This window comes from Dinoponera quadriceps, unplaced genomic scaffold (assembly GCF_001313825.1).
Source record: "Dinoponera quadriceps isolate SergipeBrazil2010 unplaced genomic scaffold, ASM131382v1 scaffold1376, whole genome shotgun sequence".
Taxonomy (NCBI): Eukaryota; Metazoa; Arthropoda; class Insecta; order Hymenoptera; family Formicidae; genus Dinoponera; species Dinoponera quadriceps.
The window spans coordinates 15145-33739 of record NW_014555440.1 but is presented as its reverse complement, the minus strand read 5'-3'; the positions used below and the strand labels follow the sequence as shown (position 1 = coordinate 33739).

Sequence of the window (18595 nt, the reverse complement as noted above, 5' to 3'; positions counted from 1 at the left end):
TCGACAGCAAAATCAAATATTCACACCAAAAAAGTTTTGTCTGTTTATGTATTTGATGAGATATGAAAAGGATTTTATATTACAAAACATTAAATCTGGTGAAATAATCACAGCTGACCGCTATAAGAAACAACATTTAATCTTTTAATTTTAATTTAATTTAAATTTAAATTTATTTGATTAAATTTTATTTAATTTAAATTTTACCATCAATTTAAGCGATTAAATGATTGGAACGTAAAAGGCTATATATAAGGAAAAGATAGAGACAAATGATTTTACTCCACGACAATGCTTGGCTCATGTTGCAAAGCAGACAAGAGATGTTATTTTTCATCTTAATCGGGAAATTTTGCCATACCCGGCAAATTTTCCGGACTTGACTCTATTTGATTTCCATTTGTTTTGGTTTTTTCAACAACATCTGTGTGACATACACTTTAAACCTATCAAAGACGTAGAAAAATCTATTGTTAACTTCATCGAATCAAAACTGCCACATTTTTTTCGCAGTGGAATCCGTCAATTGCTCGAAAAGTGAACCAAAGTTGTAGAAAATGATAGAGATTATTTTAATAATTAATATTGTATTATGTAATCTACAAATGAAGTTTCAATTTTGTCAAAAAAGGCACTGAATTAATTTAAACATCTAATAAATCAGATATATGTTTTTAACAATTTTACTTTATTGTTCTTAAATATTGAATCTATATTCTGGTGTTTTTAACGCGTATTAATTTACATATGTAATAAATGGATAAATAGAATGTACGTTATTTTACGTTATTTACGCTACAAAATAACATATTCAAGGAATAAGCAAGTCCGTTATTAATTTTGCTTCCTGTATTTCGAGCGCACTTTTCTTGTCGCGAGTCAAGTTTAATTCGCGTATCAGAGCCATTGCAGCCTCCATGAATTTATCGACCTTCTCCACGACCGTCATGTTCGGAAATTTGTCTTGCAAAAGGCGCAATATTATATGAAGCTGGTTAACAGATCTGTAAATGTATATAGCAGTGATAAGGCGAATTATTAAATTTCGTTGATATGCATTTTATTCGCGGATAATTGCAACATAAATATAAAATAAAAAATATACAAGGAAGTCAAATGATCTTGGCACGATCAGAAAAGGAAATACATTCATCGGCAATTATTTACCTGGCAAAGATCCTTAAACTTGCTTCGTCGGAATCAATCGATAATATTTCGATCAGACAGTAAGTCAAGGAGCCGTGCTCCTTTACTGAAAAAATATCCTTATGAATCTTCTCGAAAGTCTTTTTGGCCAAGAAACGAAAAAGCTGTTTCTTCTTGGAATCATGTTCGCCCTGATCATTAATTCGATCACTCGATAGCTGAATGTTTACAATTCTTTCAGTGCTAGACGTGCTTTTTAAAGCAAGTATTGCGCCATGTTCATTCTTGTCCAGGAACTTAATCCACGAGCAATCAATTATTTCTGTGACGGAGAGTCGGATGAAAGGTACCGGCATCTGGAATCGTGTCTCGTCAATTTCATACAGAATTGTGCCCCAGCAATCGACGACGGATTTTCGATCAAATGCCGGCAAATCTAATATCGTTATTGCCACAACGTGAGCAGTGCCAGGATGAACTGTATTGATCTTTTGCCAGAAGCTATCTTTCCGCAATTGCCAAAACATGGACTCACCACGAATCTCAAATTCATCCTTCACGTACGGATAATATTTAAGTTTTTTCAGCATACTGCAAAAAAAAGAACATACATTGCCACATCTTAAACTTCAGAATATATCATACGTATGAAAGAGACCACTTCTTTCTTTTCGAGCGTAAGATGCTCTTGTGCTCGACTAAACATATTGTCTTTCTTATTTCACAAGTGTAATCCAAATTGTATGTGTACATCTATTGTTTTATACCCGTGGTAAATTTCTTAAGAAACATATTGGAATCTAGATCGATCGCAAAATTCATAATTTCGACTAGTGAATCGAAGAACGCAGATACAGTGTGATTGACACATCCGCTCGTGCGTAGATAGAACTTTCATCAAACTGTAGAAAAAAATCCCGTATCATTTTACAAATAACCGCGATAATTATTAAGATATTAATAAAAAATGATTGGTGAATTAGTGCGCGTGATGCGGTGAAACGAGTTCCTTAGAGCAATTCAATGTTCAATTCACACTATCGGTCAGGTCACGGTCAAGTCAAGTAACAATTATTGGACCGCAGCTCCGATACCCCGAAACTGAATCCCAAATACCACGTCGTATTAGGCTTTAAAATATAAATTTTTATTCTTAACTTTAATATAGCCTGTATTATTACTAATGACGTTTGAATTATTTTTACAATTTAAATAGCCGCAAAAATCCTAAAATTGTATTATTAATAACATAATTATAATTAATGATATAAGAATAATTAAATGTAATTGTACAATATCGCAATATGATAAATATACTTTGTTATTGTTATTGTACGTTAACATCTCGATTTTGCGTGTGTTAACATATATTCTGTCAAATAAATACCGGAAATTGTTCAATAAAACACAAAATATTGGTTTAATCATCTAAATTTATTTTGTCGTGTTCAAAATAGGCCTCATTTGATGCGATACACTTATGCCAACGAATAATCCAGTCGTCGAAACACTTCTTATAAGTACTTTCCGGTATGGCCTACAGCTCTTTTTGCGAATTTTATTTTATGGCTTTAATGGACTCAAAACATCTCACGAAGTGGTAATTTAAGAACAGAAAAAAGTCATACGGCGCCATATCTGTCGAATACGATGCTTAGTTAATGACATTCGTTGAGTTTTTTTGACCAAAAGATCAAAAATTCGCGTATAAGGGTCGATGTATGCGACGGCGCGTCATCGTGGTGCAAAATCTAAGAATTGTTTTTTCACAAATCTGGCCTTTACCGGTAAACATTCTCTCTCAAACATCTCATAACGCCCAGATAATATTGTATGTTGACTGTTTGCCCTTCCAGAAGGAATTCTGAGTGGACACCATGTTTTCGTCAGTCGAAGATGTTGAAAATCGAATGGAATGAAGCAAGTCTTTAACCACTTCTCGGCCTTCTTTGAATGTTTTGTACCACTCGTATGCTCGTGTTTTCGATAAAGCTGACTCATCGTAGGCCTTCTCCAACATTTTCAACGACTCAGCACAAGAAATTTCGTTGGCAACATAAAATTTAAGGCAAACCCTTTGTTCGATATTTTTATCCGTTTTAAAAATCGCAGAGTACACTTGAGGTCGACTAACAAAACCAACAACTGTAAATAAATAAATAAATAAATAAATAGATGGCGCTAAAACTATACCTGACAATTACAGTTACTCGTACTAATATTCGGACATCAAGATACATTGGAAATTATTACTCTCTAAACATAGCTCTTGTTAGAATAAGGAGTTCATAGTTTTTAAAAAAATTGAAACATTCATTATAGTTGTCAGAAACACAAATTTTATTTATATAATTTATACAGTTTTGAATACTTTAAACAAAAGATAGAATTATGTTTAATTCTATTACCGCAAAAGTATTCGGGCAATAACAAAATATAATAATATAAATATACACATTAACAAAATAATAATAATTTTAGTATTTTGTTGCGTAACCTTTTTGTTTAATAACATGTTGCAAATGTTTGGGCATGTTAGAAATAATTTTTGTTAAATAATTTAGTGTAATACGCTTCCATTTTTCTTCTAATCGATCTTATAGGTGTAGTGCGAATGATCCAATAAATCCAATAAATTTTCTATGGGATTTAAATCTGGTGACTGTAGAAGATGTAATACTTTTGGGCAATTATATAATAAATATTCTTGTACTATTCGTAATTTATGTTTTGGATCATTATCTTGGTAAAATTTGAAACTGTCTCGTATATTCATATTGCTAACACTTTTTATTAAATTTCCTTTTAGAATATTTAAATATTTATTTTTATCTAAAATTCCGTCAATAAAAACTAATTCGCCCACTCCCGTAGTTGATATACAACCCCATATCATTAAACTCCCGCCACCGTGTTTCATAGTTGGTCTCATATTTTTTATTTTAAGTTCTTCGTTTAGTTTACGCCATAGTATTTTCCGTCCATCAGATTCAAAAATATTAAATTTGCTCTCATCAGTGAATATTACATCATTCCACCATTCTTGCTCTTTAGGAATATACTCCTTAACGAAAAATAATCTTTTCTTCCGATTTATCTCATTTATAATTGGCTTTTTACGAGCAATTCTATCATTGTAGCCACTTTCCTTTAATGCTCGATGAACTGTATCAGGATGTACCTTCTGGTCAGTCTCTTTATATAATTCTGTAGTCAATTTTTGTGCACTTAAACCAGGATTTTGTATTATTTTTCTAATAATTTTACGTTTATCTCGTGAATCAAGTAATTTTGGACGTCTTTTCTGAGGTATCGATTCAATGCAATTTTCACGAATATATCTTTTTATGATATCTTCTACTGTACTCTTATTTAAATTTAATAATTTACCAATTTCTCTATATGATTTGCCTTTTTTATAATGATAAACAACAAGCTGGCGTTTATCAAATAAGGTATTTTTGCCTTTGCGTCGCATTTTCACTTCAATTTTATAATATGTACGAACACTCAAGTGAAACTGACTAACTGCGAGATAGGTCACACGTCCTCGTATATGTAAACAAGCAAGGAATGAGGTAACTGATTTTGCAAGGTCACTAAAATACTATTAAATGTCCGAATATTTGTGCGATAACAAAATTAAGCATAATTCTATCTATTGTTTAATATATTTAAAACTATATCAATAATATAAATAAGTTTTATAACTCTAGCAACTATATAATAAATGTTTCAATTTTAAAAAAAAACTATAAACTCCTTATTCCAATAAGAATCATGTTTAGAGAGTAGTTATTTCCGATGTATCATGATGTCCGAATATTAATACGAGTAACTGAAGGTACATTAGTACCAACTTACAGCAAAAAATTTGTTTTTGTACTTTTTACGCGGGTTTTTGAAATGAACAATTTTCGATATTTATTTGACAGAATGTACACGGATATATAACAAAATATTTCTAGGTCACTTTTGAGATCTTTCTAATCGTATATTTGTTAAAAAGGGATAATACCGCGATTATTTTTTGGAGAAAATTTGGATTGTTTGCCGTAACCGTTAATGAGCGAAATGCATAACAATTAAAAAAACAATCAGCAGACGGCCAATGCAACAATAGATGTTAAACTATGAAAATGAATTCATCTTTCTTATCTGATAGACAAAAAATGTATTGAATATGTTTACGCAAATAAAAAATTATACAATTTCTTTTATCAAAGATTATGATATTAGATGCAAAAATTCATATGATATTAAAATCATTTTTATTGATTAATAACAATCAGATAATATTTTATATTTTAATCAGTGTTCGACGTTATTTTCACTTTCGAGGACATTTTTGGAAGTTACGTATACTTACTTCCCTTTGTCGCTCCAGCGCGTCTAGCGAGCCACGGTCGTGACGGTAAGTGATGGTCGCGGAATTTTGCTTCAGAGCCGTTCATATCATAATATCAATGAGATGTTTACTAATAGCTAAAAGAAATTGATCGAAACAACTCTATATATATTTTTATAAGCTACCAATATATTTATAAGCAACACAAATATATTAGTAGTTATATACGAGGGTACTTCAAAAAGTTCTCGGCTTAATAAAGAAAACACATGATTTTTGACAAATTTTTTTTTATTTTTCAACATAGTCCCCTTTTGACTCAATACACTTAGACCAATGATATTCTAACTTTTTTATACTTTCAATATAACACAATTTCTTGAACTCTGCAAAATATGTGTTTGTCTCATGATGATGAGACAAATCCGTATTTAAAGTGCATCTTTTCCTGGCGAGTCATTTTTTCAGATTCGAGAATAGGAAAATATCACTGGGGACGAAATCTAGTGCGTATGGCAACAATTTAGAGCGCAATCCATGGAACTTTGCGACTGCAATTGAAGAAGTGTGAGCGGGTGCATTGTCGTGATGGAAAAGCACTTTTTTCTTTGCCAAATACGGAGTTTGGCTTTAATAGCATCAGCAACGCTGTATAATACTTTCCGTTGATGATTTTGCCTTTTTTTAAATAGTTTTTTTTTATACACCACATCCCGCGAATCCTAAAAAACTGTTGCCATTACCTTTCCGGCTAATAGAACAGTTTCCGCCTTCTTTGGAGTTTTTCCATCCTGTTCCACCTATTTTTAGACAGTTTTTTCGTTTTTGGCGTGTAGTGGTGAATTCATGTTTCATCAACAGTAGATAAATCGTTGCAGAAACTCAGTTGGATTGCGTTTAAACATATTCAAGTATTCTTAAGAAACGTTCATTCGAATGCGTTTCTAATTGACCGTTAGCAAACGCGGCATTCAACATGCTGAAAGCTTTTTCATGTACAAATGTTCATGTAAGATGTTGTGAACATGATCTATTGAAATGTTCGCAATGTCAGTAAGCTCACGCACTTTCATTTGTCGATTATTTAACGCGGTATTGTAGATTTTTTCGATGGTTTCCTCACTAGTTGTGATTTTTGAGCGATCTGAACGTTCATCGTCAAAAATGGACGATCATGATTTAATTTAAAATCAGCGGCCCGTTTCTCTATTGTTGAAAACGGTGGTGAAGAGTCTTTCAAAGTAGAATTCAGCTCATTTTTTATTCCCGTTGGCGTTAAACTTTTTAAAACGAAGTATTTTATCAATACGCGACATTCAATTTCATTCATTTTTCGAAACACATCACAACTTGGTTGCTTTACCGACCACAACAAATTATATTAGGTGGTAACTAACTATTATGTTAGGTAGTAACTAACTATTATATTAGGTGGTAAACTGAATTCCTGCCGTTTTTCGTCTCCAAAATTGATTTGTTTCGAAGAAAAGATGAATTGATATCTTAATCAAAGTAATTTCTTCCATTTCCTACTACATTCTCCTATCTCTCCGGCAACAGGACAATCCCACGACGATAGAACGCGATGTCTTTCGAGGCGATCCATTCATCCACCTATTTTTGAACTTCTTTGTAAATGGAGAAGTGTGTGTCCGTAAACATGTATTGCATCGACCGGAAGAGGTCGATGCAACACATATTCGAGATCGAGATTCGAGATCGAGATCGAATCGAGATCGATTCGAGATCGAGATGGTAATACGACGGTGCCATGTCAGGAGAGTACGCTGGATGCGGGAGGACTTCCCATTCAAGCTGTAGAAGTGTCTGCTTCACGTTATTCGCAATGGTATTCGCATGTGGTCGAACGTTATCATGCAAAGAATGACTTTATGTCGATTGTTGGCTACGGATGGTCTTTTTGCATCAACTCATCACCCAATCGGCATAATTGCTGTTGGTAGCGATCAGTTGTAACGGTTTCATTTGGAGCAAGAGCTCGTAAAACAACACACCGTCCTGTCCCACCAAATGCAGAGCAAGGTCTTATGTCCATGAATATTCCTCTTCAGCGTTAAAGTGGATGGTTGGCCGAGGTCCACCCATGATTTCCTCCGCTTGGGATTATCAAAATAAATCCATTTTTCATCGTCACGATATGCAAAAAACTCTTTTTTCTTTGCTTGGCAAGCAAAGAAGTCGCAATAGACAAACGATTCAAAATAGCATTTTGTGACTACTTATGTGGTAGCCATATCCTTTCCTTATGAATTTTTCCCATGACATGCAAGCATTTTGAGACGGTCATTGGAGTAATATTTAATGCTTTCGACAACTCTAAAAACGTTTGAGTTGAATCCTCATCGAACAATTTTTGCAGCTCGATATCTTAAAATTTTTTTGGCTGTCTGGAAAGTTCTTTGTCTCTCACATCAAAATCATCGTTTCGAAACCGTTCAAATCAAACTCTACATGTTCTTTCCAATGGAGTTTCATCACTAAACACTTCGGATAACAAGCGATGTATTTCAGCTGTGGTTTTCTTGAGGTCGAAGTAAGTGAAGAAGCACATGTCGAAAAAACAGCTTATCACGGTTTATTTTCAATCAATTTTCAATTGGAAAATCTCTTTGGCGTAGAGAAATCTATCCTGTGAGGACTGAATCGCTTTCAGCAATGTCTAAACTACACAAAACATGCGACTTCACCGTCGAAGCTTGCTAGTGTTGGAGCTGACACTTTCTAACAACGAGCAGCAGGAATTAAGTTTACCATCTAACACTAAACATATGTATCTGAAATTTTACGGTATACCTTTTGAAAGATCTAATTTGAGAAACATCGTTGTCATTTGATATTACTACATCTCTATGTCAGGCCGACAATTTTTCGAAGTATTTCGTATAAGTTGTAACGGATGCGGCGTACGGGCGTCTTCTCCGTTGGGCGCCAATTTTTGCAACCCATGGAACGGATGGCCTCACCGTCGCATTCGCTTCCACGAGCGCGATCACGTCGGCGAAGGGAGTCCGAACGTTTGGCTCGCGGCCTGACAATCTCGAGGACCGGGCGCCGTCCCGGGCAAACAGATGGTGAATTCTCCGTTCAAGGAAATTCGCGCGACTAATCACCGCAAAACGAGGTCGGCTGCATGCGAGCTACGCGAAAGACGAAAATAACTCAAATAACCGAGAGTTGGGCGCCAGACGCTATGAATGTCACCAAAAATCCAAACGCTCGCGGGAAGGTTTCCCCAATGTAGTTTTGCAATGAGCTCGAATAATTTAACCATCTGAACGGAGAGGGGCGGGGTTAAAAGTCTTACGGGCGATAGGTCACACGAATTCGAGCGAGGGAGATACGATGATACTTACGACAAAGACGTAAGAATACGCGAAATGTTGACGAGAACAAAAGAAAAATAACATTTATTACACACGGAAATGTTGGTGACAACAAAAGAAAATAAATCAAAGAAAAGTCAGAAATGTTTCAACGCGAGATCGTCGGGGGAATGCCGCTCGAGCAGTCGTTCTCACTAGAGAATTTACATAAGTTCGTCGACTAACGTCGAGAACGCCAACACTATCAAAACGCGAATTACGCTATAGACGCTACGTTAACTTTCGAGGAGAGCCGTAGAGACGGTCCCTCTCACGATAACATGAGAATCATAATAATGCGTTACGCACGCGACAATCGAGACGTGCGCAGTACTTCATGGTTTAGGCTCGTGCGACCTGGACAAGGTTGAACGACTGGCGTGCTGTGGAACGCGAGTATCCTAACGCTAACTTTCGAACGCCAATCTTGACCGACTTGAAATTCGCTACAGAAAGAGAACACGCAACATAGCACGATGATATGCGTAAACGCTAGACCGAAAGTATACAAATACGAAAACGCTACACGAAAACACGAAGTACGCAAAAGACACGACTGAACGCGATTAGCCAAAGTTCTCGGCCGGCGAGGAAACGTCTCAAGCCGGACGCGAGAATATTTCATCGCTCGCGACTCCCTGAGTCGCGAATACGAACCCAAAACTTCTAACGCAACTTATCTATGCCCAGTGTGCTAGATAAGTGCGAGAGGAAAGCCAAAGTTTTTCCGCGATTTAAACGCGGAAAATGCGCGAAAGATCCGCCGAGTACCTGCGACCCAAAGTGCTAGGTACATGCGGAAAAGAAAGCCAAAGTTGCGATACGTAGGTGATGCGGTCGAATGCTACCGACGGAGACCCGCTATACGCTGCCCCGACCTGGGATTCGTACCTTGTGCATCCTACGACGCAATACCGACGCAAAAAATACGCTACACAAACTCAAAAATGACGCTACAAAGACGCAATACCAACGCGAAATAACGCTAAAGAAACGCGATGGAAACGCGAGAGAACGCTATATAAACGCAAGAGAAAACGTTATATAACTGCGAAAAAAAGCGCTAGAGAAACGCGAACGAAAACGCTATAGAAACGCGAAAATAACGCTAAGCTAAGAACGATACAAATCTAATCTGTCTCGCCGTTCGATCTCTCAAGGACCGATCATTATGCAAGTTTGCAATTTTCCCCAGCCTACGATGGTGCAGCCACGAAATCCCGTCGCTCGGCGGATTCGGATCGCTCGACACACCCAACGGGACAGAATTTAGACACTAAAGTGTTGAGAAGATCGACTTTGCACGATGTGATTCAGCTCTGACGCGAGTTCGTGGCCCTAGATTAGAAAAGGGCAACCTCACCAAGCAACTTCGTCTTCCTCGTAAGTCGCTTTTGCGATAATCTGCTCTGCAGCTTTGGAAGCGGTAGCTCGGAATCGACAGCCGTGGCGACGGTCGAGATGCAAGAGCACCAAAGGATCGCCGATCGATCCTTCGTTAACCACGATTCCCCTTCTTACGCAACACGCGGACCTATTAGCGCGCGACAAGAGTTCGCAAGTCACGGCGCTCACGAAACACAATCGGGCGAATAAATACGTTATCTTACACCGCTCGTATATTCTTTTTCCTCGGGGCATCTTTCCTTGAGGACCGTTTGCCTCCTAGTTCCTCGGCGATTTCCCTCGGAGTATCTTATCATGTCCTCTTCGGCTTCTTCGCCTTTCGGACACCGGCTGGCACGCACGTGCTCTTCTACCGGCAGCAGACGACACGCGCAGCGATGCTCTCGCGTGGTCAATCCGAGTGCTGCCTCGCGCTCGCTAGCCTGTGCCGGATTCATTGTTTCCTCCCGGGCATCGTGGCCTGGCCGAATCCTGTCCCGTTTTCCTTCGGTGGCAGTCCTTGGCGTGGTCCACTTAAGGAAGGCTTTTCGCCTTCCGTATGCCTGGTGAGGCGCCAAATACAAAAAGTAGAGTTTTAATATTAAGGAATTCGCTAATTCGGTCCTCCCCCGTGAGATCAATAGACGACGCTTTCCGGTGTCCCCGTCCGCGGTTATCATTCTGTGTTTTGTGACACGCGGAGAAGCCGTAGCAGCTCCGCGACGTCACAAATAATATAAAAAAAATATTTATATAAGTAATATAAATATATTAGTAGTTATAAAATCAAGTTTCGATAAATTTCTCTCAGCTATTGGTAAGTGCCTTATAGATGTCAACGCGAAGCAGAGCGTCGTAACCGTTAATTGTGTGACCCATCAAACATGTTGAAGCGGTAAGAGGAAATAAGTAAACGTAGCTTCCGATAATCACTTTGAAAGTAAATTTAACGCCGAGCATTGATTTTAATCAAAGTATTGCTATCAATAATCTTTTGCCACCTTTCGGGCAATAATAGTTTAGTCCTGCGCCGATAAAATAACTCATCTTTTCATTCATCGGTCTGTTTGCATTACTTTAGCATTTCGGAATTGTATATCACATAAATTGTGTTACATCGATCTGAATAGATAAAAATCAAATGAGGTAATATCTGGAAAGCTATACGGTTTTTTCAATCTAATTCGAACAATGTCTCTTCAGTTATAACAGCAACATGCGGCTTGGCGTTGTCGTGAAACAGGACTTTGCGTCGATTTGCGGCTATTTAAAGGTATTTTTCCCCCATTTGGTTTAAACGCTATAATTGTTAACTGTAGCAACTTCCTATGATTGTCTATGCCGATGGTAATAGCTCATAGTAAAGTACTTCCAGGTTCCGCTAGATACATAGAAGAATCTTATGGCCATGGATGGATGTTTTGTTGTGAATGTCGATGGTTGGCCGGGATCAACCCATAACTTTTCGCATTTAGAATTATCAAAATTCATTTCTCATCATCCTATATAACTATTCGTCACAAAAATTTTTTGCTGTTTGACAAGCAATGAGTGACAGACGGTAAACCAGTTTGCAATCGCGTTTGCGAGAGTTCATGAGAAAGCCATCTTTTTTCTTCTGAATTTTTCCAATTACTTTCCGTGGCGGATTCATCAACTCCAAGCTGCTTTGCAAACTCTTTTAATGTTTGGACCAAGTTTTGGTTGAACAATACTTTTAATTAATTATTCTCCATTTCGTTTGGACGACCAGAACTTGTCATTGACATCGTAATCATTATTTCTAAACCTGTTTCTCACAAACAACAGCGGACACAATATTTTCTCCATAAGTCTCATAAATCAGTCTTTTAGTTGTTGCAGAAGTTTCATCTCGATTAAAATAGTAAAACATGCAATGGCGAAGATGAATTTTATCTGGTTCCATTTTCAGTTACGTTAAATATGACATTTTATCCGGAACTATCAACATCGGAATTCATCAGAATTGTTAACCATCAATTCTGATCCAGTATGACCAACATTTAAAAACTAAAAAGCAAATCAAAGGAAAACAATTACTAAGTCGCTGCTACAATTATCTGTTTGTGACCTTACGAACTTTTGTAATCGGATTGTGCTTTGACGGTATAGTGAGAATTTTAGAGACATGTCTTCGACATGTCGATTATCTCTTAATAACGATGAATATTATCTGACAACGAGTGACATAGATGCAATATCACATGTTTTATCTTAGATTATGTTTACCGTTGTTTGTCAAAAGATCAGAAAATAAGCCCAAGACATGTCTTTTCAAATTTTCTTATAGAGCTCGTCACATTGTATTAATATTCCTTAATTAACGTCTTAATAATTATTAGTGGTTGTTTGCAAAATGATAAAAATTTTTTCTTAAGTTTAGTTTGACGAGACTACTTGTACGTAATGTGCATGCTGTGTCAGAGCAACCAGTATTTCGTTCTCAGATTTTATATCAGACTGGGGATCGACAGAAATACGAATGCGAATACGACAAACACATAAATTGTAATATTTATATAAGATTCGCAATCTAACAATACAGATCTCTTTACTCATTAATTTCCGATTTCACGTCAAGCATTATTTAATTGGAATTATTCGTATCAAAAAGAAATCTCGAAAAATGTCGATTATATATAATAGATCGCGATGCAATATTTTACACAAATTCGCGCAGATAGCAATTTTGCTATAATGCTGTTTACAGGGTTGGAAAGTTATTTATTACTTGTAAAAAAATTACTTGTAAAGCTGTTATTTTTACCTTTTTTTTCAACAATGATTTAATAACGACATGTATGATGTTATCTTCATTACATTAATAACGATAATGGTAAAGCAGTTACACTTTTCGGGCAATGGTAACAAATGTAATTGTTAGTTTGTACATGTACAACATTAATTTTCAGAAATAACGCGTTATTTTTAAAATAATGCGTTACTTGTTATAAAAGTAACTCGTTACTTTCTAACTCTGTAAAATATTATATGTAAATGTTACGATATACATGTAGTTAAAAGAAAAAAAAGATTTTAACGTCATATAAAATTTTTTCTTTTAACCATTTTGAATAGTTGGATATCTAGACGTAATATTTTACAGGTTTGGAAAGTTACTCGTAACAAATAAAAAGTAACGCGTTATTTCCAAATCTGGTCGTTCACAATTTACTACTATGTGGTGTATATGGATTCAACGCAAATCGCGAGTTATTATTAGTAATTAAATGTCAATTTCAATTGGTCGGCGAAAACCGATCGGTGCGACACAGTGCGTCTGCGCGAGAAATATCCAGCGATAAATCGACCCGCGAAAAAACTGACTAATCGCCGGAAGCAGATAAAATCCATAGGTATGGGTCGAGATACTTATGTGCCCCAAAACCAAATTTCGAATCCCATGTCGTATTAACCTTTAAACTATAAACTTTTATCCTTAACTTTATTATCGCCTATATTATTATCAATAACATTTAAATTATTTTTATTAGTCTGTAAAAATTCCAAAAGGTCGTATTATTAATAGTATAATTATAATTATAATTAATTATATAAGTAAAATTAAACCGCATTACAATACAATATTATACTTTTACAGTATTATACAATAAATATACTTTGTTACTACATGTTAACATCTCGATTTTGTATATGTGTTAACATATAGGAACCTATAATAATATATTTTTAAGTCATTCGCGATATTTGCGTCTTTTTCATCGCATATATGTTAAAAAGAGGTAATACAACGTATTCTTTTTAAGCAAGCCAAATTGATACGATATATTTCGTACAAAAATTTCATTGAACGTTTCTTTATAAGGTCCTAAGAAATCTAATATCAAATATCCAAATAATTAATCTAAACTTAAAATATTGTCACGATTAATTAATTATAAAATTAATCAGGGATAAATATTTATTCTTTCTGTTTGTACTTTTACATTCAATTCCAACAATTCAACAGTCGAGGACAAATGGCGCATTTTAAATCACTATAACTATACATTACCTCAATTTTAAGTCAAAGAAATTAAATTTTCAACAAGTTCGGACAAGTTTTCTTTAATTAAAAATATAAATTAAGAACGTTTCATACTCCAAACGAGTATTTGCTGTTAAGAAAATCTCAAGTCATCAAAATAGTGATTTTAACACATTTCCAACGATTCGGAGGTACAGCGTTTCATCAATTTGCCATTTATTCTATAAGATGTTCACGCTAATAAGAGAGAAAAGACAATAAGCATTGTTACAATGACAAATACAAGGAGAGTATTTCAAGGAGCACGTCATATTGTGTCACAGTTGTAAGCACCCTAAGAAACCAGCCCTGACGGGACATGGTGGGTCGAGTGGTAGCGTCGCGGACGCGAGAATCGAGGCGACCAAGTGAGGTCGGTTCAGTGATTCACACGATGCCACCGTGATACGTGTGTCATCGAGTGTTCCCTACTAACGACACGCGCACGCATCACGTGGTGCACACACGTATCGTGGTGTAGACGACAGCCCGTCCTTCGTAGCTACGGACGCAACCAGACGACCGACGATTGAGGGAGAAGCGACGCTGGACGATCGCCCGTGCGCGAAAACCGATGCGTCAGTGATCATCCCGTTGTCGTCGTCGTCGCCGCTGTCGTTGGATATATGCCCGCCGGAGAAGGTACGATGTGACAAAATACACTACGTGCGAGTGGCGAAGCAATTAACTGCGATTTCGTAGCAAATCCGGAAATTAAAATTGCATGAAGAAGACCACCCCCGTGCTGACCCGTCGTCGACCCGCTCTCTCTTTCTCTCTCTCTCTCTCTCTCTCTCTTGTGCGCGCACTTAGCGAGCGGATCTTGTTTCAATCATTGTCAAAAGCACAGTTTTCTAGATTTAGTCATCGTTTCATATGCGTATCTCTATCAATTGCGATTTTATCGTTAACGGACAACGGTTCATGCGCATTGCACAATAATACTGATCCACGTGAAATTACATAGGCATATACCGATCTAAATTTGATAAATTTAGAAGGGCATTTCTTTCAGAGTTAATGTCCGTCAATTATCCACAGACATACTTCGACGCAAATTTACATAATTTATATTAATGATAATAATTGTATTAATAATAAAGTAAATCAATAATATTCGAAAGAAATATACGTATGTTTTCGTATTTATGGTGTTTAATTTTGTAACTTTTTCTCTTGACTACTTAATATTTTTTTTATTACTTACTCTGCATGGTCAAAAATATACCGCAATTATTAACATATTAGCGACAGGTCAAATTTCATTAAAATTTTGTACACGTATTTAAAAACGAGATATTTATTTTCCCGTTGCTGTGATACTTACGATAAAATATATATTAATTTGTATAAGTATTTCGAATATTCGCGTAAATGAATTTTGTTCGTGGTTAATACATGACGCAACTCAATAGGTAATAAGAGTAAGATAAATTTTGTTTCATGTAATACGAATCTATTTTTCTGTGCTTATACGCAATAAAATTTTTCTTTCTATACAATTATAATTAATACAATTATAAATAATACAACTATAATTAATATAATTAATCTAATGGTAAGGACTTGGTAATGGACTTTCAACGTACTTAAGAAAGTGGGGTCGAATCTGACCCCATACTATTTTTTGTTAATTTTTCGTGTAATCAATATACAAAATGGATAAAAGAAATAAATAATAACATCAAACATTCTTTAAGAAAAGAAATAGAGCGTACATGCTGTAAAATAAATGAACCCATGGGGCCAATTTGACCCCATCTTATTATTAGAGGATTAATTATATTTTGTATTACTTTTCGGTAATAATTTTTTGAATGGAAAAAATTATTTATTATACAGTCTCCTATCCTCTAAATGAACTTAGACAATAAAAAGAATCGGTTAACTTTACAAATCGTAAAAATCTGGAATGGATAATTGAGTTACATAAAAAATTACATGATAACAGACAAACGATAAAATAGATTATTGCTACAACGGAAAGAAGTCATTTTTATTCCAAAGACAAATTGCTACTATTAGTAATGATACTCGCAAAATTAGTTTATTGTAGGTGTTTGATAATAAAATGTACTGTGTGCATATATGTGTATAAATAAAACTCAAGGTGTCTATTGCTGGAAACTTGGAATTCTCAGGTAATTTGATTATGCCTGAAAAATCAGGGAATTCTCAGAGGATATTATTGGAAATCTAGGACTTTTTAAATTGACATTTATCTGCAAGCTATTATCGTGTTGTTCATAAGTAAATATTGTGTAATTAGATGAATTTTATTTAATATTTTCTTCATTAAGAATCATAGAAGAATTCATAAAAAAAAATAATTTAAGAATTTTCGACTTAGTTTTTAATGAATTTTAATTTTAAATAACAAAAAATAACATGCATATAAGTCATAGTCATGAACTTATTAACATTCTGTATATATATACAGAATATCCCAAACTAATCTCGGTTTTCGCAATATGCAGCTAGAACGGGCGAAAGTGAGCAGAGAAATTATATACCATTTTCAAAATTCACAGTACTCTATATTTGAAGTTGTTTTTCAATTTTTGTTTAATATTTAAATATCAGCATTTCTTTTTTGTTTATCAGCATTTCTTTTTTGTTTAATAGATTCTCATTAGTTCTATATCGACGTAAATAATTTCAATGTTTAATTACATTGCTGTGATATTTAGAGTACACTGATTTTATGACTAATTCGAGTAATTCAATATTGAAGAGTATTGAATACAACGATATCGTGTTAGGTGCAATTTTGTTTAATTAAGACAGATGTTTATTTTAATAATTTTATAAAAGTTGCATTTTGTACCAGTTATGCATTATATTATATAATTTTGTGTTTGTAACTTTTAAAAATAAAATTTGAAAATTTCATACAATATCAAATATTTATTTTTTAAAATTCTTATAGTTCTCTTTCAAAATTTTTCAAATTTAATAATTGAAACTCGAGTGATTTTTAATTTAATTTTGATTTATAAACTTTCATAAATGGAAAATATTAAGAATTTTGCATAATAAATATGTATTTATTTGCAAAATACATTAAAAAATATTTCCATTTTACCTGGAAATTTTAACAAATTACTTAGAAAATCAGGAAATTGTTAAGGAATTTATTTTGGGTTTGAGAATAGACACCTTAAAGACTAATATTATATTAATTATCGAAAACAAAACAATGTCGATTAAATAAAATTAAAGTATGTTATTTTTTTATTTATTTTATTTTATTAATTTATACTTATTAAACTAAGGTTTTTTAAAATGTATGTCAAGGTTTCTTTCAATTCAGTCAAAACTTAATGCGTAGAAGTAACATATATAATTTGTTATTTCTACCATTATGTGTGATACTATGCATTTATACAATACTTTCTATTAGTACGGATGTAGCACTATGTCATTACGGAAATATGTTTATTTTACGAAACCTGATTGTGTGGATTTGATAGCAAATGCTTTCTCGTAATGATATTCTCGAGCAGTGATGTATCGACAAATATATTTCGAGAAAAGTAAGATCTGCGTATTCTACATTCGACTTTTATTATTTTATAATAGCACGCGCACGCTAATCATCGATTAGCATTAACGAAAACTTTTGTTTCATAAAAAAGACAAGAATATTAAATATATAATATTTATAATATAGTTGTCGAGGTCAAGGGGAAAACTATGAAGGACTAAGTAGAAATTTTAAACTATAAAGGAGCAAGTTACTGAATTTTTTTTACCTTTACTATTTCATTAATAATAAGATATTCTCGAATGATCCAGATTTATTTCACAATTTAACTTTACGACATTTTAGGTATATATTAGGTCTAGTAAAAAGTAATCCATTATTTTTCCAATAGAGGGCTTTAATAATCTGTATCTCGCGTTGTATAAGTCCGATCGGATTACGCCAAATGGCGTTAGAAAGATAAGATTTCATACTAAAAAAACCTCTCAGACAGTTTTGTGATTGCTTGACTCAGTATTGTTTGAGCGCGCGTCAAAGATGGACACCAGCAAAGAGAAAATACGCCATAGTTTTTCTTCGATAAAGGCGAAAACGCAAGCCAGGCGGCTAAAAATGTGAATAGTATTTATGGTTCTGATACTGTAAGAGCCAATCACGCGCAATTTTGGTTTAGTCGATTCAGTTCCGGTAATTTTGATGTCAAAGATGCACCACGCTCCGGGAGGCCAATTGTCGAAAATGTTGATAAAATAATGGAAATCGTCGAGTCCGACCGTCATGTAAGCACCGTTTCGATT

The 18595-nt window shown here is 34.7% G+C and overlaps 1 protein-coding gene across 1 annotated transcript in view; it reads right to left on the bottom strand.

Annotated features, from left to right (window-relative positions):
* Positions 1–667: 667 nt before the first annotated feature.
* Positions 668–18595, bottom strand: part of LOC106744150 — a 24241-nt gene continuing 6313 nt past the window's right edge. Inside the window, exons 2-3 of the mRNA XM_014618637.1 lie at positions 1168–1737; positions 668–1004 (exon numbers count right to left, since the gene is read on the bottom strand). Coding sequence (XP_014474123.1) covers positions 812–1004; positions 1168–1737 — 763 coding nt within the window. The 3' untranslated portion in view covers positions 668–811. The remainder of the gene's footprint in view (positions 1005–1167; positions 1738–18595) is intronic.